This window comes from Pseudonaja textilis, chromosome 5 (assembly GCF_049901715.1).
Source record: "Pseudonaja textilis isolate UNSWEBS1 chromosome 5, rPseTex1.2, whole genome shotgun sequence".
In the NCBI taxonomy this organism is placed as follows: Eukaryota; Metazoa; Chordata; class Lepidosauria; order Squamata; family Elapidae; genus Pseudonaja; species Pseudonaja textilis.
In genome coordinates this window covers 32136582-32161162 of record NC_141994.1, presented here as the reverse complement: position 1 = coordinate 32161162, position 24581 = coordinate 32136582, and the positions used below count along the sequence as shown (strand labels likewise).

General features: G+C 34.5%; 1 protein-coding gene across 2 annotated transcripts in view; it reads right to left on the bottom strand.

Moving 5' to 3' along the window:
- Positions 1-3869: 3869 nt before the first annotated feature.
- Positions 3870-24581, bottom strand: part of FRS2 (fibroblast growth factor receptor substrate 2) — a 38625-nt gene continuing 17913 nt past the window's right edge. The window contains exons 2-8 of one of the 2 annotated variants that reach the window (XM_087935600.1): positions 22247-22350; positions 15124-15220; positions 14206-14297; positions 13261-13447; positions 10462-10620; positions 8762-8925; positions 4064-6865 (exon numbers count right to left, since the gene is read on the bottom strand). In XM_087935600.1, the coding sequence (XP_087791726.1) occupies positions 5876-6865; positions 8762-8925; positions 10462-10620; positions 13261-13447; positions 14206-14271 (1566 nt within the window). In that variant the 5' untranslated portion in view covers positions 14272-14297; positions 15124-15220; positions 22247-22350 and the 3' untranslated portion in view covers positions 4064-5875. Of the gene's footprint in view, positions 6866-8761; positions 8926-10461; positions 10621-13260; positions 13448-14205; positions 14298-15123; positions 15221-22246; positions 22351-24581 lie in introns of both variants that reach the window. The other variant, XM_026699691.2, reaches the window with a different exon arrangement.

Genomic DNA, 24581 nt, shown 5'->3' with positions numbered 1-24581 from the left:
ATAGTCCAAATCAGATTTAGACTAAGTAGACCAGGGGTGTCAAACTTGTATCATCGTGGCGGTGTCACATGACGTATTGGGAATTTTCCCCTTTCGCTAAACCAGCAGTGGAGGAACCAGCACGTGACACATCCAGCCTATGGGCCATGAGTTTGACACCCCTGAAATAGACTAAATCAGATTTAGCTGGTTTCTGATATCATTAGATAATAGTTTTTATAGGGATAATTCAAATATAAATCAGTTGCTTCTGTTAGAAACCTTTTAATTTTGACCAATAAATGTACAGATGCAACAGTGCAAAACTCACTGAAAATCAGTAAATAATTAAAAACAGAACAGATAAGGATAACTGAACACAGCAAAGAAAACATCAGGGCTGTTGTTGTTTGGCACCCGTACTGCAAACAAAAACTTATACCTCAATGTAGGAATTTGTGCAATGAAACCACAAAGTGAAGCCTATGTTGATGACTGTATCATTTTCACATGCAACTGCACATTACCATGGCAGAACCACTTTAGAATAAATCATATAAAGGTAATTTTGACTATCATGAAACTGCTTTAACTCATCAGCTTCAACTGACACTGACAATTCAGAGAAGTCTCCTGCACCTATTTCTTCTATATAGAAATAATTCAATATGTAAATTTTTAGAAGTTCAAAAAGTCAATCTTGTTTTCTATCATGCTTTAGTAAAGCACCCTTTAGTTGAATTTATCAAGCGGATCATCTAAACATGTAGCCATGGCTGTGTATTTGTTCATGTGTATACAAGTGCCATTGGCCTTCCAGACCGATTTTCCTATGAAGAAAAGGTATCTGGTGATTGAAATAGTTGAAATGTGTTTTAAAGGCCTACTACAATCTTTGAAGTTATGGTAGGATAAACAGTCTCTCTGTAATGGAAGCACATTTTTTGTGTATGTGCAAAGCAGTTTCTTGTCATCTCAGATCTATGTATCTAGCCGTCAAGTACTTAGATAATATGTAAAAAGAACCTATGTGCAAATTTGTTATAACATAATATAATTTGGCATATGTTACGTCTATAGTCTTGATGTAGAAATATGGCACAGAAAAACGATAGAATAATGATTTTACTAAATATCATTTTCAGAATAGCAGTGTACATGCTGTTTTAGCTCTGATGGCACTTTATTTTGGTAAACTATTACATCTTCCCTTAGACTTTTCAGTACAAATCTATCACAGTAAAAGGCTTCAAGTGTAGCAATTTTATCTCATTTCTTCCATCTTTCTACAATATTAAAATTCAGGCTAAATTATCATAAGATCATCAAATAAATGGATTATCAGTGTTACTGAAGGCACTATACTAAAAAAAAAATCATTAGGGTTAATTCCCTTAAATGTTTATTTTCAGTGCTGTCCTGATAAGCATTTTGCAAGTCCAATTCAAATATTAGTACTGATGAAAAGAAAAGCACTTGGAAATTTGCAATTATGAATTTACCATAATGGATTCTATTCAGGAAAATGTCATCAGCTGAAAGCAGCTAATGAGATGTACTTCCAATCACTGGAAATATGAAATTATAGAGAAAGGAAATAACTATCACAATTACTTTCCAACATACTTAAAAGGTAAGGCTTAGGTACTGAATATATGAATAGAGAAACAGAAATAAACACAGCTCATCATACTGAATTTTTGCGACAAATCTTACTTTTCTGGTCACGTTAGCTTTCCTATTGTACTGCATTTGCATATAGCCATCATAGGTATTTTCAGAATTTTGGAACTTGAACTTTCCCTATGACTTGGTCTCTTCAAGTGTTTTGGAAATGCAGTGCCTCTAATTTTCAGCCAATATGTTGGCTTAGAAATCAGACTATTGTAGCACAGCACATTTGGCACCAGTCTGGGTTCTACCAAACAGTTCCAGTAAACTGCAATACTGTAGCTTAAACTGAGGAGATTAAACTGCAATACTATAGATTAAACTCTCGTATATCATTCTGACTTTTTGGGGTTAATGTTCCTTATAGAGAATATTCTTAAATTTGACAACAAAACCAAAATATTTGCCAGATAGAACAATATTAAAATGTCATCATAAAGGAAACACCAATTTTTCCATGACAAAGAGTTCTAGTTGAATATCTGATTATATTTTTACACACTATAAACCGGAACACCTTTCAGGCAATTTATATCCCCATAAGCATTCTAAAGAAATAAAAATGAAATTACAAGAGAATAGAAACTTTAACAAAGAACACCCCCCGCCCCCCAATACATGTACACAAACACTCTCTCTCTTCTGGAATTGGAGCCAGTATGCTTCTGAATGGTAGTTGCTGTGTAAGAGTGACAATGCCACTGCACTCAAATATTGCTGTGAACTCCCCAGATAAACCTGACTGGCCACATAGAAATTGCCCTGATCGAAGGCTGTTCTTACATTTCCAAAGGTTTCATTGTTGCTATCTGAATTCGCACTGATGCATGTATTTTAGATGTAACATTCTAAATTACTAAGTATTAGCAATGTTGCTATTGCTCCAGATCTGGAATACTAAATTTTCTCCAAAATGAATAATTATTGATTGAAGAATTTGGTTTTTTTTGAAGGGTGGTGACACCCCCTGAAAGTTCATAAACTGATAGAATTGGTACTTTCACTTATAAATGTATTATTACCATGTGAGATAAAATAAATGTAATTTGGGAATAACTGTTTTACTCAAAACTTAGGGGCTTTTAGTCCTCTTTAGTCAGAAACAGATTTCCTAGAATCAACTGATATTAAATCCTAGTTAACTGTCTATAGGACAGTATTTTGTCTAGAAAATAGTACATTATTATGTTTAGCTATCCAAATGTACTTCCACTGCTACATAGAATGAATATTCATTTTCAGAACTTTGATTTATTTTCAGAGCTTTGTTTTAAAATATGAATTCCTTTAATTTCTGCATGATTTTACTAAGGTCTACATATTGTTTTAAATTCAAATAATAAAACCCTACTTTATTACTATATTGATCGTTCCAATGTTTTCCCATTTTCTTAACTGTTGAAAAAATCAGTACCTTATGGTACAAATGGATGGATGTCTAAGTAGTAAAGAAGTAAGTGGAAACAGACTTTAATAGGACTTAGCCCCAAGTAATTAGATGGATTGCAGCTTTAGACAAAATATATTACGCAGTGACCAGATTTAAATTCCCATTCAAATAAAAATGCAATTTGAAATTCTATAAATATATGAACCAGTATCATTATGTGCTGATCTATATAATCCATGCTTTTAAAGTCCAATGAAGAATTAACCTTCCTCTATATTTCAGTTTTCTCATAATGTCTGGTTTTGTTTGTTTTTCTTTCCCCTAAGAAATAATGCTAACTAAACCACTTTTTTCTACATTCTCAAAATGCATAAGAATAGCTACTTCTCTTCAGATAGTCCTCCACTTGCAACCAGTCATTTAGCAACTGTTCAGTTATGATGGCCTCAGGGTGCAGTAACAGCCCGTAAAGCACTTTTGACTGCCATAAAATGTGCTCTCCCCAGCTCACATTTAAAACTGGTTGCAGCGTCCCATGATCATGATCTGTCACATTTTTTGCTGCTTTCCGGCAAAAAAAAATGTCCATTTTGGGAAAGTGGATTTGGACTTATGACTCTGTGATTAGCTTAACAACTACAAGATTTGGGCTTATGACTATGTGATTTGTTTAACAACCACTGTAAAAAAAAATCAGGTTGGGTCACATAGACTTACAACCAAAATTCCAGACCTAATTGTTGTTGTAAATTGAGGACAGAGTCAAAAATAGATTGAAAGATTAAAAAAAATAAGCAATGGCAAATGTATAGGAAGTATTCAGGAGTAATTAAGGTATCAAGTATCTATTAAAAAGTTATGAGTATGACTTTAGGAGACTGCCAGTACATTCAGTAGGCATTCCATCTTTACTTTTGGCAAAACTGACTTAAGCTGAACATCTAGTATCAATAACATTAGAGAAAAGAGTGGCTTATAACAGAACTGAACGGATTTTTGCTTGTAGATAACAGGACCACAAACTCTCGTTATTCATAGAACTAAACCATGTTACTGGCTTTTATAAGTAAGTCATACAATGTATTAAATCCATCATTCTAACTTTGATACTTTGGTTTCCAATTCCTTTTTTCTGGGTTAAACTAAATGTGAAAACACATTACATCATTCCTCTGTAAAATTAACAAACGCTTCTTGCTCTGAAATGAACATAATGCATCTTTAAATTTATAAAAGTCAGTTTCTCTTAATTGACAATATTACAAATGGGCCTTTCCAATACATATGAAAAACACTGAACAAGATGAAACACAGAAAATATGCTGAACACAAATTACATACAGAGTTAAACTATTGATATAACTGAAAAGAGGGAGGTAAAAGATGATTTTCAAAAGTAAAAGGTAAAAAGAACCCACTATAAATACATGATTGTGAATTATATTAAAAATATCTAGACTGTGAGTATCTGTATAAAAGTATAAAAAAAGTAGCTGCTATCTAAAGCAAGACAAATTTTAAATTCTTTGATGGAAGAAACCCAATGGAAAAAAATTAATGCAATATCTCATATAACAATAGTGGCAGGTGAAATCTAAACTCAAGTTGGTATATTTAAAAAAATAACTAACACAGAAGTCGAAAACTAAAGAGACCTGTGCATTAGTGGTACTTTTGAATGCATTAGGATTTTTTTTACTTCTGTTGCATCCTGTCAGAGTGCATGAAATAGTTGTTGCAGGAGACCTTCATAGTCTTTGAAGGCCTCAAAAGCAGTTTTAGAGAAAGTAATAGAGGTACACATAGAAAAAAAGAGCTAGAAAAGTTGCGCTGCAGGTAAATGCAGTATCATCCTTTGTGTCCTATATACACAATTTATAGCCCTTAGCCCATAAAGCATAATACTCCTTTAACAATATCCATCTTTACTTGGCAAAAGGTTTGAAATTATTTAGGTGCATGTCATTTCCTGCTAAATGATGTACCTTCTTCATATTATTACCTTTTGTTATTAACTTTAGAAAGCAAAAAAAAATTCTAGAATTGCAACACAAACTTTTTAATAAAATTGTACCAGAACATATTTTAAATTACTAGTTGTTGGACTTATGGTTAGTGAATTTAAAGTGCATCTAAAGATCATGGGTAATTTTAAACCAATTCCATGAGCTACATGACATCTGAATGAAATCTTAATGAAGATGATGATTTCATCCATTTTTATCTCTCCCAAATCAGCCACTAAACAGCATTCTCCTCAGTACTAAAAATTGGCTTTATTAGATTTAATAAAAGTATTTACTATAGAAAGCTGCTCCTATTAGGAGAAGTTTGGAGGATAACAGCTGCCTGTCAGTCCTTTCTCATAAACCCAGCACTCTGAAAGAAAACCGTACCATGATTTGACAACTAAAATCTTTCTCATTTATACCACGCATAAATTCAACTGGAATCTGTGAGTCTATTAATATACTATGAGAAATTCTACTGATTTGCAAATAATGCAAGTTTCAGGCAGCATAGGAGTGTCATAATGCCTTGACAGTAATTTTAGGCACATGGCCAATTTGTTATAATTGGCTACTATAACTTTCAGTCAATAAAATAGGCACTATAAAAATGGCAACAATATTTAAAAGCTGTTTCTATAATTATAAAGTGATAGTGTTATTTAATACTTTATCTACCTTAAATTCCCTTTAAGCAAGCAAATGATGTATTCAGAAAAATCTATTAACCTATGAAAGGTGATAGCATTCAAAAATAAAACAGCACTCATCCAATTAAAACAATTCTTCACAAAGGTGCAAATGATTTCACTACTGCTTTCCAGGCTCACATAGGCAGGTCAGTACTGTTATGTCTAGTTTTTCTAGAAGTACCGTCGTCTCGTGGCAGTGCTTTCTGCAAGTTTGACATAGCAGCAGTTCTTTCAATATCTATCACAGCATATAGCTCGGTGCGCCTAGTTGGTGTTGGGGGAAGTGGAGTAGTAGGAGTTTTGGGAGTCTGTGGGTTATCAGAGTCACTGCCACCTTCCAAATCAACTTGTATATAATTGAGTTGCCTGTGTTCTGAACTTGGTCGCCTAATATCAAAATTGAAGACTGTAGGGGTACAGTCCCGGCGTCTTGCATGTTCAACTTTGTGAGCACTTGATGGTACTGTTACATTCTCTGTATTGACATAATTATGCATGGGATCTAAGTTATTATGATAGCCGTTCAAAGAGGGAGTCTTTGGTCCTAAACTGTCATCCTCCTCTTTACTTAGCTTATGAGCTTCCCAAACTGGAGGCAAAGAAGGAAGATTTTCATAATTTAACAGTGCAGTTCTCCTTTGAGCTGAATTATTGATGTTTTGAGAATCAGAAGTACTGGATGACACTAGACGACTCCTCCTGTGCCCTGGAGCATTAGGGATAGACAATCTATTTACATTTTCATATGTTAGTTTATTACCAGAAGAAACCTCTTTGCGTTCATCACTGTCATATCCAGTATCCCATTCATTGTTACTATTTCCACTAGCTTGAATACTGCTACTACTTGTTTCAGTATTGTTCCCACTAATTTGAGTACTGTTCCCGCTTGATTCCAGTTTTTCCATCTCCATTAACTGTCGCTGGACAGGAGTAGGGCCCAAAACAAATTTGACTCCTTGAGGTTCCAGTACAACCTGGCCATCCCTGTCATCAGAGCAAGTCCCTTCTTCTCTTGCCTTGTTTGTTTCTGCATTGGGAACCTTTTGTTCCAGAGGTGTGCGTGCAGTTGATTTGTTTTTTCTTTCCTCCTGTACACCTGTTGTATTCACATATGTATGGACCTGCAAAAGATAAAGTCAAATGTCAATCTTATACATTGCCATATTCTTTTTTGACTGCTGATCACAAAGATTTATTATATCCAACAGTGATACACAGTTGTGTTCATAAGTTTACATACCCTGGCAGAATTTATGATTTCTTGGCCATTTTTCAGAGAATATGAATGATAACACAAAAACTTTTCTTTCACTCATGGTTAGTGGTTGGCTGAAGCCATTTATTATCAATCAACTGTGTTTAACTCTTTTTAAATCATAATGACAACAGAAACTATCCAAATGACCCTGATCAAAAGTTTACATACCCCAGTTCTTAATATGGTGTATTGCCCCCTTTAACATCAGTGACAGCTTTAAGTCTTTTGTGGTATGTGTGGATGAGGCTTTTTATCTTCTCAGATGGTAAAGCTGCCCATTCTTCCTGGCAAAAAGTCTCTAGTTCCTGTAAATTCTTGGGCTGTCTTGCATGAACTGCATGTTTCAGTTCTCCCCAGAGTGGCTCAATGATATTGAGGTCAGGAGACTGAGATGGCCACTCCAGAACCTTCACTTTATTCTGCTGTAGCCAATGACAGGTCGACTTGGCCTTGTGTTTAGGATCACTGTCATGCTGGAATGTCCAAGTACGTCCCATGCGCAGCTTCTGGGCTGATGAATGCAAATTTTCCTCCAGTATCTTTTGATAACATACTGCATTCATCTTGCCATCAATTCTCATCAAATTTCCTGTGCCTTTGTAGCTCACACATCCCCAAAACATCAGCAATCTACCTGCATGTTTCACAGTAGGAATGGTGTACTTTTCATCATAGGTCTTGTTGACTCCTCTCCAAATGTAGCGTTTATGGTTGTGGCCAAAAAGCTCAATTTTGGTCTCATCACTCCAAATGTCTTTGTGCCAGTAGTTTTGAGGCATGTCTCTGTGCTGTTTGGCGTATTGTAAATGGGATACTTTGTGGTATTTGTGTAATAATGGCTTTCTTCTGGTGACTCGACCATGTAGCCCATCTTTCTTCAAGTGCCTCCTTATTGTGCATCTTGAAACAGCCACACCACATGTTTTCAGAGAGTCCTGTATTTCTCCTGAAGTTATTTGTGGGGTTTTCTTTGCATCCTGAACAATTTTCCTGGCAGTTGTGGCTGAAATTTTAGTTGGTCTACCTGACCGTGGTTTGGCTTCAACAGAACCCCTTATTTTCCACTTCTTGATTAGTGTTTGAACACTGCTGATTGGCATTCTCAATTCCTTGGATATATTTTTATATCCCTTTCCTGTTTTATACAGTTCAACTATCTTTTCCCACAGAGGCTTTGACAATTCTTTTGCTTTCCCTATGACTCAGAAGCCAGAAATGTCAATGCAGCACTGGACGAAAGATGCAAGGGCCTGTCAGGAGTCCAGGAACTCATTGACCTTTTATACACAAACACTAATTACAAGCAAACAGATCAGAGGTGAGGATGGTTACTTTTAATAGCTATTCAAGCCCCTTTGTGCCAACCTGTGTGCATGTTATCAGCCCAAAATCACCAGGGTGTGTAAACTTTTGATCAGGGTCATTTGGGTAGTTTCTGTTGTCATTATGATTTAAAAAAAGTAAACACAGTTGATTGATAATAAATGGTTTCAGCCACATACTAACCATGAGTGAAAGAAACGTTTTTGTGTTATCATTCATATTCTCTGAAAAGTGGCCAAGAAATCATAAATTCTGCCAGGGCATGTAAACTTATGAGCACAACTGTATAAAAAGGTAGACACTCACTAATCATGAAACTGGATTCAGTGTACTTCTGTCATATACAGGGCATATTTTAGCAGTATAATATAAATGTACAATAATGACTAGTTACAATAAAATTAGAATATGGAAAAGAAAATTCAGAATAACGTACTTGTTCCTCTGCTACAAGTAAGGGGTGTGTGGATTCTTCACCTACTGAAGGAAGACGTGCACTTCCTACTGAAGGGTGTCTGCTAGAAGGATGTGATGAAGCATCTCCATAGGAGGGAAACCTTGGGTACCCATTAGGTAAATTCTGCCCACTCAATCCAGGTGCTGGTTAAAAAGAAAACCAAATTATTACATTGATACTATTAATAATATTCCTTCAGAACATATATATTAATAAACACAATTCACTACAAGTTAGACGGAAAGAACTGCAAGGGCTTGTCCAGGGAGTAGCCAGGAGCCAAAAATTCAAAAAGCACACAGACTCAAGCATTGCAACGAAGACTTCAACAGAATTTCATATCAGCATTTTATCTTAAGGAAAGCAAAATCTGTACTTTCTACTCAGGTCAGGGTATTAAAAAGGCGCCTAGAGCAATAGGCCACATATATTAAAAACTGAATGCATGACTAGAAGCACGGTCTGGCTAAAGGACAGTAAATAAAAACAAAAATCAAATGCAATTCTTGAGTTTGGCCTACTCTGCATCAGATTTTACTCATTGAAATTTATAACCCACACCATTCTCAAGACTTGGAGCAATTTATTGTTTTTTAATCAGTAACAAAACTGAGAAAGAAGAGCAAAAAACCAAAGACAGTAATAGGGGATATATATATTGTCAAAGAGAAGAAGTAAAAACACATAAAACATGCTTTGACAAAAAAAGTGAAAAAGCATAACAAATAAAAAAACATAATATGGTAGGTCATTATAACAATATATATACATATATACATATACATATATGTGTATTTATTTAATACAAATATTATTCAAGTACATATATTTTCTAATACATTTATACGACAATAATTTTTAACCTACTGTATTCTCCATAAATGAGCCCTATATTTCATTATATTGGCTGTACAAAGTCTAACATCTATAGGCAATCTGCCTATAAGTAGTAAGTCAATCGGGTCTTCAATCTATTGAATAAATGGAGCTATACATTTATCTTTCTAATGCTGCAATATCAGTTGTGTAGCATAGTAAGGGTACAAATAATCCATTTATGTTGATTGTCAAATTCTATCTCTTAGGTATATAGTTCAAAAGAAGATTAATTTCTGAAAAAATTAACTTTTCTTGTTCAATCATATTTATATAATCCACTACTTGCTTCCCAAACTTGGCAAGTATATGGCTCTATAGAAATATATTCTCTCCTCCAATTCTAGCAAGCATGTGTAAATCCCAGGCCAAAACCCCATTCTGAAGTCTTTCCAAGAGATCACCTCAGTACAGCCAGAGAGCCAATATCTCTTAGTGCTTTTGTACAGTAGGCCTCTCCAATCCAAACTCTGTCCTGACTCCACAATAAGTTGTCATAGCTCACTCCCAAGACAGTCTATCCCTGCTGACAACCTCCTTCCCTCAGAAACTTTCAATAACAGTGGCAAACATCAATTCTTATCAGATGTTAACTTGAATAGAAAAATATATAGGAATGAATTCCTTATGACAAATTATTTTAGTCCACTAATTCCTCTATATTTCCTTTAAAATATTAACTGTCACATTGAATGAAAATTGTGTGTAATAATTATCACTTGAAACATTCAAAGTAAAAAAAATTGGCAAATTTTAACAAATCATGTAAGCCTAGTCAATGAATCACTCATACATCAACTTACTGGTAGGTGTGAGAGGTGTTCTTGGAACCTCAATCTCTGTTTGATGTAGACTCCTTTCTACAACTGGTTCTTCTACTACATTTATACTATTATTCTGCATGATTTCCTGCAGCATATTAAACAGTTCCTCTGCACGAGCACACTTGAAGGCAAATATCCCTGCAAAAACATATATTAGACATCATAATAATGCATGTATGTATAATCATTTACTCATATACCCTTAATGAAAGATATTTAATTTTTAAATTTTTAACAATTATAAGTTTCTGCAATTCCAAAGGAGAATTTTTGCTATCTATATCAGAAAACTAGTTGGGAGACCATAGCTGCAGACCAAGAACTTTGGAGTACACTTGTAGCTTAATGTTTTCTAGCACAGGGCATGAATAATATCAGAAAACATCTCAAGAACAATTAACTCTTACAATTAATACATATCAAGTTTTCAGGTCAATTATAGTACCAAAATTAATAAAAACTTCCTTCCTAAAGAAATAAGAAAGATCTAATACAAGGTACACAGTCCAAATTCATGTCAGCGTTAAATCTTGAAGGAGCGGAAGACAGATGTAAATAGAGCAAATGAAATAAATCTGGTCTGGTCTCAAGGACTAAAATCAGAAATACAGTAAGCGGTATCAAAGATTTTCCTCTAAAGTTGTTCCACTTTTTCTTTCAGCAGCAATGAAACCCCTCACTTATTCTCATCAGCAAAGGGAAACAGTATAATTGCAGTGTTGTATTATTGAAATTGAAAGCATTAAGTTGACATTCTTATTAGCAATTGTATCTTCAAATATTTAATTAAATTAACATCAAATATTTAATTAAATAATATTAAAACAATTGTATTATGGTACTACAAATGTACTATTCTATTCAAGCCAATAATAATTTTTAATTCAATACCCCCCTTTAAATAGTAATATATTGACTTAGTGTCATGCAAGCTTCCTAACCGTAGGTGGGCCATGTACTATACTTTCTGGGATGATTCTATCTTTGAAGAAAATTGTCTAGTCTAGGCCTCCATCCAGGAAAGTGGGTTTATAAACTTGAAATGTATTAAGGATTTTTCCTAGAGCAATTTTAACAAATGTGATTCTAAATAATGAGATTTTTAAAATTTTAAGATAAAATTATTTTTAGACAGTTACTTGATACTGAAACATACAATGCATACAAACAGGAAAATAATATTATACAACACATTAGAGATAAATTAATAATTTGAACAATTAGACAATAAACCATAAATATATACACTTTTATACTGCATTTAACCATATTTCCTGAACAAAAATGCTGAAATGTTGATAAATAAATGGGACCATGTTTGTATATTCTCAAAAATAAGACGATAATTGAATCCTGAAAATATGGTTAAATATTTGCTTTTATATGAGCTTAGTTTTTAAAATCCAATAAAAATGATGTTTAACTTTTGAGAATATAAACATGTGTATCAATTTATGTCACTTATCTACATATAAATAACATGGGAGAGGCTGAACTGAGATGTGATTTATACAAGGCCATTTTGTGAGTTCAATAACTTACAAACTGCACTTCTCTAATATGACCTTCAGCAGTTGGTATTCAGAATCACATTGTACATCAACATGAAGTTTCAAACGGCCACTGATAAAACTATTATCTAGGAAATTGTTGAATTTTCTCTTAAAATTCTCTAAAACAGTGACCATCACACCTCCTTGAAATAATCAATTTCTCATTTTGTGACAAATATTTTAACTCATACTAAAGCCATTACCTGAATTCAGTTGTAAAAAAGAGGAAAAAACATCAATTTAGTTCTTTTCTAATATTTTATCTCTCTGTGGTCCATCTCTAAACTAAAAATATTTCTTCATAAGAAAAGTTCTATTCTATCACTCTGTCTTTTCTCCTAATTTCCTGATGTGACTACAGATTTTTTTTAAAGAAAATCCAATCAACTTATGTCAAGGTCAAGGTTCCAACTAATGAACCCAAGTGAACTGAACCTGACAGCAGCCATTGTTCTGTTCCCCAGTTGCCACTCTAGTTGAAACCTGTCTTTTTCCTGCTGTAACTGAACACTCAGTTGACGGTGTACAGATCAATGGAAACATGACTCTAAAATTGCTTTCTTGATCAGCAATGCCAATTAGGTTAATACTGTCTAATGTCAATAACAATATTTCTTAACAACACAGTCCTATGTTGCAAGACAGTATATCAGGGTGAGAAGGTTGGGTTTCCTCCTCCAAATACTGTAATTAGTTCCAACCTTATGGTGAAGAGTGGGAATTTGATAGATACCACTCCTCCTAATTTCCCTTCATGTCAGGTTCTTTCTGTCATTGGTTATATCTCATTTTAGAAAGGCTGTAAAAAAGCGGGCGGGGGGGGCAGAAAGCAGATGGGCAGGGCTAAGCTTCCAGACTCCCCATCCGTCTGTCAGACACAACATTGTCAGCTCTCATATTGATCTAAATATAATCTTTCCATTTGCCTACAATGGAAGTTTTAAAAACTATGGGATAGCAAATACTGGCCCTCTGCCTTGCCAGTTGGTTATCAGTAGGGCTTTGAACTTATCAGAGCATTTCAGAAGTTGAAGAGAATAACTGTATCCATAACAGAAATTTAGATCAACTAATTCATTTAGATCAACTAAGTACAGTTGATCCAGGATGGGCTAATACTATGTATTATTACATAAGTCTTCATATGTCATCAATACTATTAGCTTTACGTTATGTATGAGCTCCATTTAACAGACTTATGAAATAGGAAACTATTTATACATACCTGGTCCAGTTTGACACCTTCGACCACTTTCAAATGAGAAAAGATTGGAATCATACCCATAACGGCGCAGACAGAGATAATGCCACTTGACCGAATCACGTTTACGGGTATACAAGATTAACTCTGTATCTGTAAGTTCCATTATACCAGAACCCAATTCATTACCATCATCATCCACATTAATAACCTAGAAAATATATTTTTCAGAAAATAAAATTATGATTCACATGATCAAACTCAAATATTTATTTATACACAACCATACACTTTACTAAATATAATTGAACAAATATTTATTAAAAACTGCTAGATAACAGAAAATAAAACTAGCATAATTATAACAATAATACATAGCTAATTGGTATTTTATTTATTCCCAGAATGTGAAAATGTTTCTACATGCCACAAAATATATTTCACATCTTTCCATTATCCATTTCAGTGGATTTAAATAGATATAATTTATCCCAAAGATTTTGTGATATGAATTATTATATCAACTGCTTCTAATCTGAAAATGTTACAAAAGAAAATATCCGAAGAATCTCTGTGGTAAATAATAGAGACATTCTATACACTAAATAGTACAGATGATGGAGTATAATTTTTTGCAATTATTTGATTTACAGTGCTCAAAATCTGTGAGCATTAGTTCTGCACTGATGGGAATTATAGCCCAAAATATAGCAATTACAGACTGCCTACTACTGTATCTCAACCTTACTTAGCTCTCACTTTAAGAATCAACTTGAAAATTGAGTCAGTTTTTTAAAATTACCACAAAAATCCGAGAGATGAGTTTAGAGACTTATGATCTGAATGGGGGTGGATTTGTTGGAGCCCTGACAGCCAGCAGACACTGGCAATCCTTACAATTAAATTTTTTTCTCCTTATCAATCTCAACTCAGAATTTTGCACTCAACAGTTTCCATGTAGAATTGTACCTTAAATTTGTTTCGATGGTTATCAGGGACTGCTTCTTTATCAGGACAGCTACAACAGCTACCCATGACTTCTTTAGAAGACCGTGTGATTACTGTAGCAAAGTAAAGAGAATTGTTTTAAAGACAAATGCAATAAAGAGAATGGAAAATGAAGTGCAAATAATTGCAATTTAAAAAATGTGATAGATATTATAAAAGCGGTATGAAGAGATCAAATGTAAAGGTGTCTTAAATATATTATATTTAAATGCTCTAAAATATTGTATTTTTAATAATAATTCACTTGATAAGGCTGTTGATGTTTCCCTATACAAAAGGAAAGATAACAATGACAAATGCAAAAATTATATGAAACTTAGTTTATTAAGTATGCCTGGGAAAGTGCTGAGCAGAATTTAATGAAGCTGAATGATTTGCAACAAACATTAGACTGCTTGATGCAACAAGGAGTACAGATCTTAAAATGGGAAAGTAAAGCAAATGCTGCAGGTTTTTCACAAATAATGAAAAATTAGAACAAATAGATCAATGTCTATACCTTGGTAGAATGTTTTCTAAAGATGGGGAAAGGCATAGAGAAATGTTAAGATATACATGTTCTGGCAGAAAGGTAATGGGAGTATCGCTTTCTAAAAAAGGTTATAGCTAGAATACAATAGTAAATTAGCAAAGGTGCTTACTGCCACAGAAATTACTTGAACAGGAAAAGGAAAGCTGGAAAACCATTATTTCTATTATCAAATAACTGTACAATCTTTTTTTAGCTAACTAAAAAGCACAATAAAAACAGCTGTTTGGGGGCAAGAACTACTTACATTCCATCTACTTACAGAACAGGAAATATAATAACTTTCTTTACAAGATTATTTCAGATTCTGAAATAATCTGAAACATCTGACTGAAAGTAAATATACTCACCTAGATTTGGCCATTAATATTCGTAGCCTCTGGTATAGCAGCAGTAATCCTTTCATACTTCAAAACATTGTGTTTTCTTTTCAGATAGTTGTTGGACCTATAAATGAAAGTTCGAACAAATTGTAAAATAAATTAAGACAACAGCTTTAAATAAAAAAAAAAGGCTCTGAAACAAAACAGTGGTTACTATTCTGTTCTGAACCATTACTAATTTATATTCCGAATGAACAGCTACTTTAGGGTATATGTTTCTTTTTTATATATAACAAAAAAAGCCCTAATTTTGAATTCAGTATACAACAGAAGACACTCCACTGGGAGCTTCTTCTGTCAAAATATGTTAGATAATAACAACTTTTGCACATCTGTTTTAATAGCAATAGAACTTAGACTTATATACTGCTTCACAATGTTTTACAGCCCTCCCTAAGTGGTTTATAGGGTCAGCATATTGCCCCCAACAATGTGGGTCATTTTACCAACCTTGGAAGGATGGAAGGCTGAATCGACCTTGAGCTGGTTAGGATCAAACTGCTGGCAGAATTAGCCTGCAATACTGTATTCTAACCACTGCACCACCATGGCTCTTGTCTGCTATTACAGCATATTTAAGAAAAGTTATAGATAATTTGCATATCTGTATAGTGTATAGTATTGCAGAATCAACATGCCATTCTATTAAAAGCTAGATATGTACTGTGTCAGCAGTCCAGCAAACCTCCATTCCAATCAATAACTCCGAGACAAACATATCTCAAAAGTACCTTTATTAGAATAGCACCTGGCACATCTGTGGAAACCTGAATCAAAAAGTTTTTTCGGCTTTCCACAATTTCTCAAACTACAAATCTATCCCTCCCTTGGTCGCCATCACATCACATGGCCCAATCATGATCTGTCCAAAAGTAAGATCCTTATTTCATCCTGCGCCATACTAAATGACCTTGGACTAACAAAAGAATTTTATTTTGTCTACTTAAAGCTACGTAATTGAAATCACCCCGCTTCCACTCTCCCAGGCTAGATGGCAGCGTGGAATATGGCTTTCAAAGCTGACATACTGTTGATTCCTGTACATACTGCTACAATGTTCAACACTCATCCCTCAAGATGTTAGACTGCAATTCCTATCATCCTGTACCATCTACTATATTGACTAACGGGTTGTAGTTCAACATTAGGAGAGCTCCATATTGCTTTCCTCCGCCTAGTTTACCAAAAAATGTGTAGTATCTCATATTGTACTTAAATTACATTAAAAATAGACAATAATATTTTTGAACATATTAACATATAACATACTTTGGATAGTGAAATATATGAAAATATAATTTGTAATAAAACAGGTCTAAAAAGCTGGAACATAGTCAGGTTTATGGGTGAGAAATGTAAGAATGGAAAAACTGTCAACTACTTTATGACAGTTTCTCATGTGTGGGCAGTAAAGATTTTGTTCTATAACTTTAATGAAGAAAATAACTCAAAATTCTAAAATATTCAATGTACAGATAATCCTTGCTTACCGACTGCTCATTCAGCAACCATTCCAAGTTATAATGGCGCTGAAAAAGGAGATTTATGACCAGTGCTTGCATCTCTGGCTATCACAGCATCCCAGTGGCTTTGTGGCCAGAATCTGGGTGCTTAGTAACCAATGCACATTTACAATGATCAGATGGTCTCCAGTCGTGTGGTCACCATTTATTACTTTAATAGTCAGCTTCCAACAAGCAAAATCAAAGGGGAAGCCAGCAGGAAATCATAAGTCATGGTCATATGACATTACACTTAATGACTATGATGATTCACTTAATATCTTCATTCAGAACTGATGCTGTAAGTGGTGTTCATATGATGTTTCACTTTAAAACCATACTGCTTAGCAGCAGATTTGCCAGGCCCAACTGTGGTTGGTAAGTTAGGGCAACTATGAAAGGAATGGAAAAACAATTCAGTAGTAATAGTTTAGACAATGAGCAGCAAACCATCAGATAAGTTTGACTTAAGAAAACTATCTTTGTACATCCAGCCATCCCCCACTAAACCACATTTTAGCTTTCCCCAAACCCCAAAAACTTTAACCTTAGACTGTCTACTATTGACCTCACCTCTTTCCTAAGAGGTCTGTAGGGGGCGTGCATAAGCACAACAACTTGCCTACCATCCCTGTCCTATTGTTTCTTTTTATTTTTCTTATATGTATCCATTTCATGTATTCATAACTTTGTTTATATTTATACCTGTTATCTTACAATCACTTGACAAATTAATAAAATAAAATAAAATAAAATTTTGATCATGATGTATACAATCTGGTTGGGTTCTAATACTTGTGTGGATTAATATCTAGATTCTAGCATTTAAGTAACAAATTTAAATTAAATGCTGCTGGAGCAGTAGCATTAGATTCTATTTATTTAATCAGTTTGAAAAGCTGCCTATCAGCAACGAACAACAACAACAAATAGTATAAAAACAATGCTATTTTGAATTCAAAAATTAAATACATAGCAGCTGAGAAAAATAACAGCCAGGAGTGCTAATTCAGCTAGGAGAAAGGCTCTTTCACACACTCAGGGTCCCAGGGCCTGGGCATAGAACCCAGGTCTACAAAAGGCTGCAGGATCAGGGTTTAATCTTCATACAGCCGGCGGACGCTACAGCGAAAAAGGAAGGATTCTTGGCCCATGTCAATCAGTACTCCTTGGCCAATGCATTCCCATTTGCTGAACCAGATTGGACGAGTAGAAATGAAATTATCTGTTTTAAACATCAAACTTTTTGAATTAGAAAAATCTGTTGATATCAGTATCGAGGGGGCAGGAGAGAAATATGTAATATTAAATTCAAGTATTATGTTTTTAATACCTATTGTTAAAAAGACTGGCTTAAAATAGCATTGTTATTATTTTATAAAGATGTTTTTGTTAAGTTTTATAACAAGAGAGCTACAGCTGCTTGTTTTCAGAACACGAAAGAGACTACGATTAGTTTGGAACCTTATGAAAACATTCTTTAAACGCCACAACAAGACTCAGAAGAGTCAAGACTACATCCCCCAAAACCTTAGTATAATCCTGACAGAGTTGTTAAAAAAGGAGGTTTAAATAAATTTGCCCATTTGTAAAAAAAAAATCAATTCAACATTTTGAAGGAAGAAAGCTGAAATCATGAAACAACAGTGTATCACAGATGATAAAAATCAGAATCCTTCTGAGATCTTCATTAATTCATAACTTCATCAAACATTAGAAGCTCTGTGTGTCAACCATCCCAATATGGTCAATTAGAAAAGAAAGACTCTCAAATCCATTGTTAGCGAAAATACACTTCACTAAAGCCAAGTGGTTACAGAATGCAAAATCAGACCTGAAATTTTCACATCCAAAGCATAACCTTCCCCCCTGATTATCTCTAGGTGTCCAATTGGATTCAAACAAATTGTCCCTGTCTTTGCAGGCTGGATGGTGCTGCATTCCATAGTGTGACCTTGGAACTGCCATCAAGATGCTTAGTTTTGATTCTTCTCCCACTTCTCCCACCCTGCAGTTCCTTCCCCCCACTGCATATAGCAGAACGGCAGCAAGCAAAGCATGGCATAGCGAGGTGGCAGTCTCTGCTAACACAACAAAATACATAAATTATTCAAATAATTATTCAACTATTTCACACTTCCTGCATCATTCCAGCATAGTCAAACTTGTAGAAACAGATTGGTACCTATTAGAATTTATTTTTAAAAAAACTACATATAGCTCTTAAGAGCATTTGTCCATTAAATTTGAAAAAAAGTATTTAAATTGCAGTTCACATAATACCCACTTTGGTAATGAATGCTGTAAAAGCATGGTTCAGAAAAATCATAGATTTATAAACATATATATATATATATATAATCCTTTTTTATTGCTTCAGTCCTGTATATGTTTTGGCAAAAACAAATTTTATAAACAAGGAAAAATGTTCTCTGTTTAAAAAATAACCTACTTAAATATCTTGCAATTTATGATAACTATCACCTTTTGATTCTCAAGTATCTTTTTATTCAGCATATTTAAAGAAGCATTTATTTCTTGTGAATTTATCAGGTTCGAATATATTAATTACCAATTGCCTTCTTGTACAAATTGCTGTTAATTTAGACTTCCTTACATGAACTAGCTGCAATCTAGTTTCCAATACCATTCACTTCTCTTTTAAATAAATATATTTTCAAGCTACAATATACGAGTTATTTAAAATATACTCTTCTATTATAAGTGGCTATATTTCTCCCTTTTCAAACCTAAAAGATGAGTCACAGTAAGTGCAACCAAACAGAGTCTAGATTCATGTATTATGCTAAGCTCTAATACAGCTTTGTTTGCATGTAATCACTGTCATAAATTATGCATGTTTAAGTTTGGGTGGGAGAAACAAGCTTGAAAAAACCATATTTATGTTTTATGTTTATATTTATGTTTGAAGAAACTTATTCTAAAATAGCCAATTTGGTATAGTGGGTTAAGAATCAGGCTAGAAATTGAAGGACTGTAAATTCTAGTCCCACGTTGGGCACAAAGCCAGTTGGGTAACCTTGAACTAGTCACTTTCTCTCAAACCGAGCAAGGAGCAATGGCAAACCACTTTGCCAAGAAAACTGCAGGGTCCTGTCCAGGCAGTCTCTGAGAATCAGACATGATTGAATGGGGAAAAATGTTTGATCCCGGAAATCATTTAACAAACTCTGGATTAGTATAACATGTGATTTTCCAATATATTTCATTGTCTTCATGCAAATTTATTAGCACATAGGTACAAATGCCTTAATCTGAACAGAAGATATCAAAACAGACAGGCTCCAAGTCAGCAAAGGAATGAGACAAAGCTGCATATTATTCAACCTATATGCTGAATATATATTGAGATAAGCTAGACTGGAAAATGAATGTAATTTTAAACTTGGGGAATGAAACAATAATCTTCACTATACTGAGAAATGGAAATGAAAATGACGTAGAAATTTTATTAATGAAAGTCAAGGAGCACAGTGAAATGTGGAATTAAAAGTAAATATAAAGAAGGCCAAACTAATTGCAATGGGTACTAAATGCAAGAAAACTTGGACAACAGCTTCCAATTCTGTATGAACTGTGAAGAGAAAGGTCATTCCTATGTATTGTTTACCCAGGCATTATCCTAGTCCCCTCTCACAATCTTTTAAATAGCAAAATAGTTTGAAGATGGATTCAGGGCTTTGGCATTCATGGCAAGGCATATTCAAAGTCTCTGAGGGCATGTGGGGACCAATAGGTTGCCCATGTGTGGTCTAAATCCTGCCTACCTTTTCCTGTAGAGAAGAGCAGAAAATGTTGCCTTTTTGCAAATTGAAATCATTGTTTCAGAAAATCAAATAATGTGAAAGACAACATTAATAGTCAGTAATATTAACAGTACAAAGATAAGTGTCTACAGTTCAGAGGGTAGATAGATTATTTTCCCTGAAAACAGTTCTGAATGTTTCTGCTTACCGAAAGAGAGCAAATTAGGAAATCCAGAATTGGAAAGGTATTTTATCTCTGCAACTGCAAAGTAACGCTACAGTTAGATACTGAATATAGCAGTGTCTCACTACTGTGCCTCGAAACTAAAAATGTAGAATTGCTTATTATAAACTCTTTAGCTTCTAAAAATGAAGTAACTAAAATCCTCATACAAATTCTACAGAATTATAGGCTACTTCACACCACTAATATAGTGTTTAGTACTTGAATGTGTGTGATTACTGTAGAAGAGCTAATGGATGATTCACATCAAATTCTTTCCCTCAACTTACAGATCAAAAACTTGCATGCTCAGCTACATTCTTCTTTGAACAGCCACCGTTACCCTGGTAACCCTATGCTGCTGACACAGGCAGCTGGTCCATTTAAAGTCAGCCAAAACTGGCAATTGAAATGCTTGTTCAATCAGTTGAGAATAGATTCTCTAATTTTCAAGTACTGTTTGCCACTTGTTTTCAGATTTTTGTTCAAGATTCAATCTTTTTAATTTGAAAGTATTTCAACTTTGCTATACATACACTCTTCATTTCTACCAATTCAAATAATTTAAAAAAAATTAAATATGTGTGTGTTTACAACTTGTGGTTTAGCTTAAGAACATAATGGAAACAAAAGAAGCATTTTAATTAGTACATATAATAGCATATGTCTGAGGTTCCTGTGTATTCATTTTGTATCTGTAGCACAGAATATTGTAAACATATTGTAATATAGTGTAATAACTGCACAATTTTTAAATATTAATGGAAACCTTTAAATGTCCTCAAATCACTCAAGTATAAATTTCCAAAATTCTTTACCTTCCAAGCACATTTTAGTTCTATGGTTCAAAATTTTTCCAATGCTCAAGGAACTGTATCTCTGGATCAATAATTGTTCTGTATCTCTTTTCAGTTAGGCAATTTTTATTCATCTTAATCTAGAATTGTTTGATTACTCTCACCAAACCTAATATAGATATATAACAGGATTATTTCTCTTTAGCCTAGAGTAGACCAACTGAAACAACCCAAGGCTAGAGCAATGATTCAGCAGATAATGCATAGAGGTTGCTTATAAAATATTGAATGCTTAGGTCTTTTATCACATTACTAAGATTAGCGAAATGCTAATTCTTGTAGCATGTTAGCTGATGACAAGTCTTGATATAAGCCACAATTATCTGATTATGTTGGTTCCATTATAGTCTGATAACCTCTATTAAGCTGACAAATTCTAATGCTCATTTACATCCCAGGACTCTTGAATGCATCCAAACAAGAGTTCAGAGACGTGCTGCAAGAGCACCCTTATTTAAAACAGAAATGAAAATAAAGGTTCTCCTAGTCTTCTGTCCATCTTCTATCTGTGAAATTAGAGATTTCTCTTCTACCTATCCTACACACATTTAAAAAATGCAAGGCCATTCACTTCCAGATGTAGAACCCACCTTTTTTTATCAACAGTTCTCCAAGCAGCTATCCTATTATTTATTACTGTATATGCAAGGCTTATTGCTGAGATAATCAAAGATATAAAGTAAGAGACATTAAACTGATTAAGAAGTGATAGAAGTCCTCAGGAAGATTTTACTAAAATACTTTGCCATCTGGAAAATGTATTGCCATCTGAATGCCATCTGGAAAATCTGGACTCTGGAAAATGCTATCTGCCATCTGGAAAAAAATTAATGGACATTTGCCATCTGGAAAAGAAACAAAAGAAATGTACATAACTCGCCTATCAAAATTAGCATTGCCAAATTTTAATTTTTAACTATTTGCTTTATTTAATACATAATAGTTTCATACTAAAGTTCCCTTCCCATAACATATAAGGAATGCAAGTCAAAATAATCTGAACTCTATTGAGGCTGTTGTGTATACATATTGGATTAGAACACCTCTAAGGTCCCTTCCAGCCCTATGTCTCTTTGAAAAATTCTGCATAGCAACAGGTTGTGTCCTGTGGGGAAGGACTCAATTTTTCATATGAAAATGGGTAACTTTGTTTCATGGTTTCATCATTCATTAGCTTTTAACTTCAGAAACATTGTTTCTAAAACAGAGAAAAGCTTCCTCTCCCGCTCAGAGGCTGGCTCAAAAAGGTCCATCCCAAAATGGATCCCAATAGACCTTTTTCAACCAGCCCTCAGGAACCAGAGGAAGCCCTGCCTATAGCAGTGGCTTTCGACTTTCCCACTGTCTTTCTGTAGAAGAAGTGGCAGAGTCAAGGCGAAGAACGAAAAAGATTCCAGAATTCTGCTTAGAATCATTATATAATATATAATAATAAATATAAAAAGCCATAAACTAGCTAAGTCCAACCCCCTCCCCCGGGTTGATTGGCATTGATCCTTACGTAACCATAACTAGGGGCTGACTGACGATTCCTGTGTTTAGCCTTGTAGCAATAAATCAATTAAACTGAATCTTCATTTGTGGATCTGGTCTTTCAGGCCTTACACTTTCTGAGGAAACCAGCAAGGAAAATTTCAAATGATGATTACATGATCGCAGAGGGCTTGGCAACCCATCATAGGTGCAAACAGGTTGTCAAGAGTCCAGATTGCAGTAATTATATGACCACAGAGGTGCTGCAATGGCCCAAGTTTAGGCAGGAGGTCATGAGTCCCTTCATTCAGTACCATTGTAATTTCGTAAGTTGAGGACTACCTTAAACTCTGTTTTGCATTGCAAAACAAAAACAAGATTAAAGATATTTATTCTAAACAGTTAGAATAGAGGCTCTTGGTCTGCCAACATATTGCCATCCTAACCTTTATATACATTTATTCTCAACTTAAATTTTGAGGTTCTACTTCCTACCTTTGTTATTATATTTTTTAATCTTGTTAAAATTTGATGTGTGATGTGTTTGTGTGTGTTTATGTATGTGTGTGTATGAAATTTTAACAAGACAAAAGCAATACAAATATTAAAAAATAATAAATAATGTTGAATAAGTAAGAAAATAGAAAACTAAACTAAAAGAAAGATTATAAAGAATTAGCTTCCAATCTTTTTGACAACAGTATACAAGTGCATTTATATTTTATTCTCTTTCTCTAAGATTGCATCATACATTTTTTCTTCCATAATTCTTGATAGGAGAAGGCTGACCTGGCATGTATTCCCAAAAGCTGTCTGGGAGAGGAGGGAAAGGTTCCCCTTTCTGAGATGCATCCAGCTAGGTTCAAATGTGGCATCAGCCAAGACCCCAGAGTAGGGGCAGTGGGATGGTAGTGGTCATCTGAGACTGTTGAGAGACATATCCTAAAAATCCTTCAGATTGTCAGGCATGAGACTTTATTTGTTAAATTGGGCTCTAAGAGGGATTCGTTGGGACTTTTGCTATTATACTCACCTCAACCTTTCTGCCTCAGCTTCTTGACTCCATTTTTAGGTTGTGGTGGAATCCCTCAGGCTTATGAACTGGGGAACTTTGTCTTTATTTTCCGGACTGGGGTCAGAGGCTGTCAACTTTGAAATGACTTTGGCTGAAGCCATATTTACTTTTGCTTCATTTCTTAGTTGCCACTCTTTGGGGGCAGGGGGAAAGTTAGAAAGGACTGGAATGCAGTGCCTGAATACACTAGACCAGGGGTGTCCAACCTTGGCAACTTTAAGACTTGTGGACTTCAACTCCCAGAATTCCTCAGCCAGCCAAGCTGGCTGAGGAATTCTGGGAGTTGAAGTCCACAAGTCTTAAAGTTGCCAAGGTTGGACATCCCTGCACTAGACAAAACATCCACCAGATGCAACATGTGAACCAAGGTCATGGCATCGAACATCTGCTGAGACCAAGGGGGAAGCTACTGCTGGACTGATTGGTTAACATGACCCAAGACACCTGAGGGTGGTGGGAAGTTTATATTCTTTTTATTACTCTGAAACATGGGAATTACCCAGAGATAGCTTCAACTTTCTAAGTACT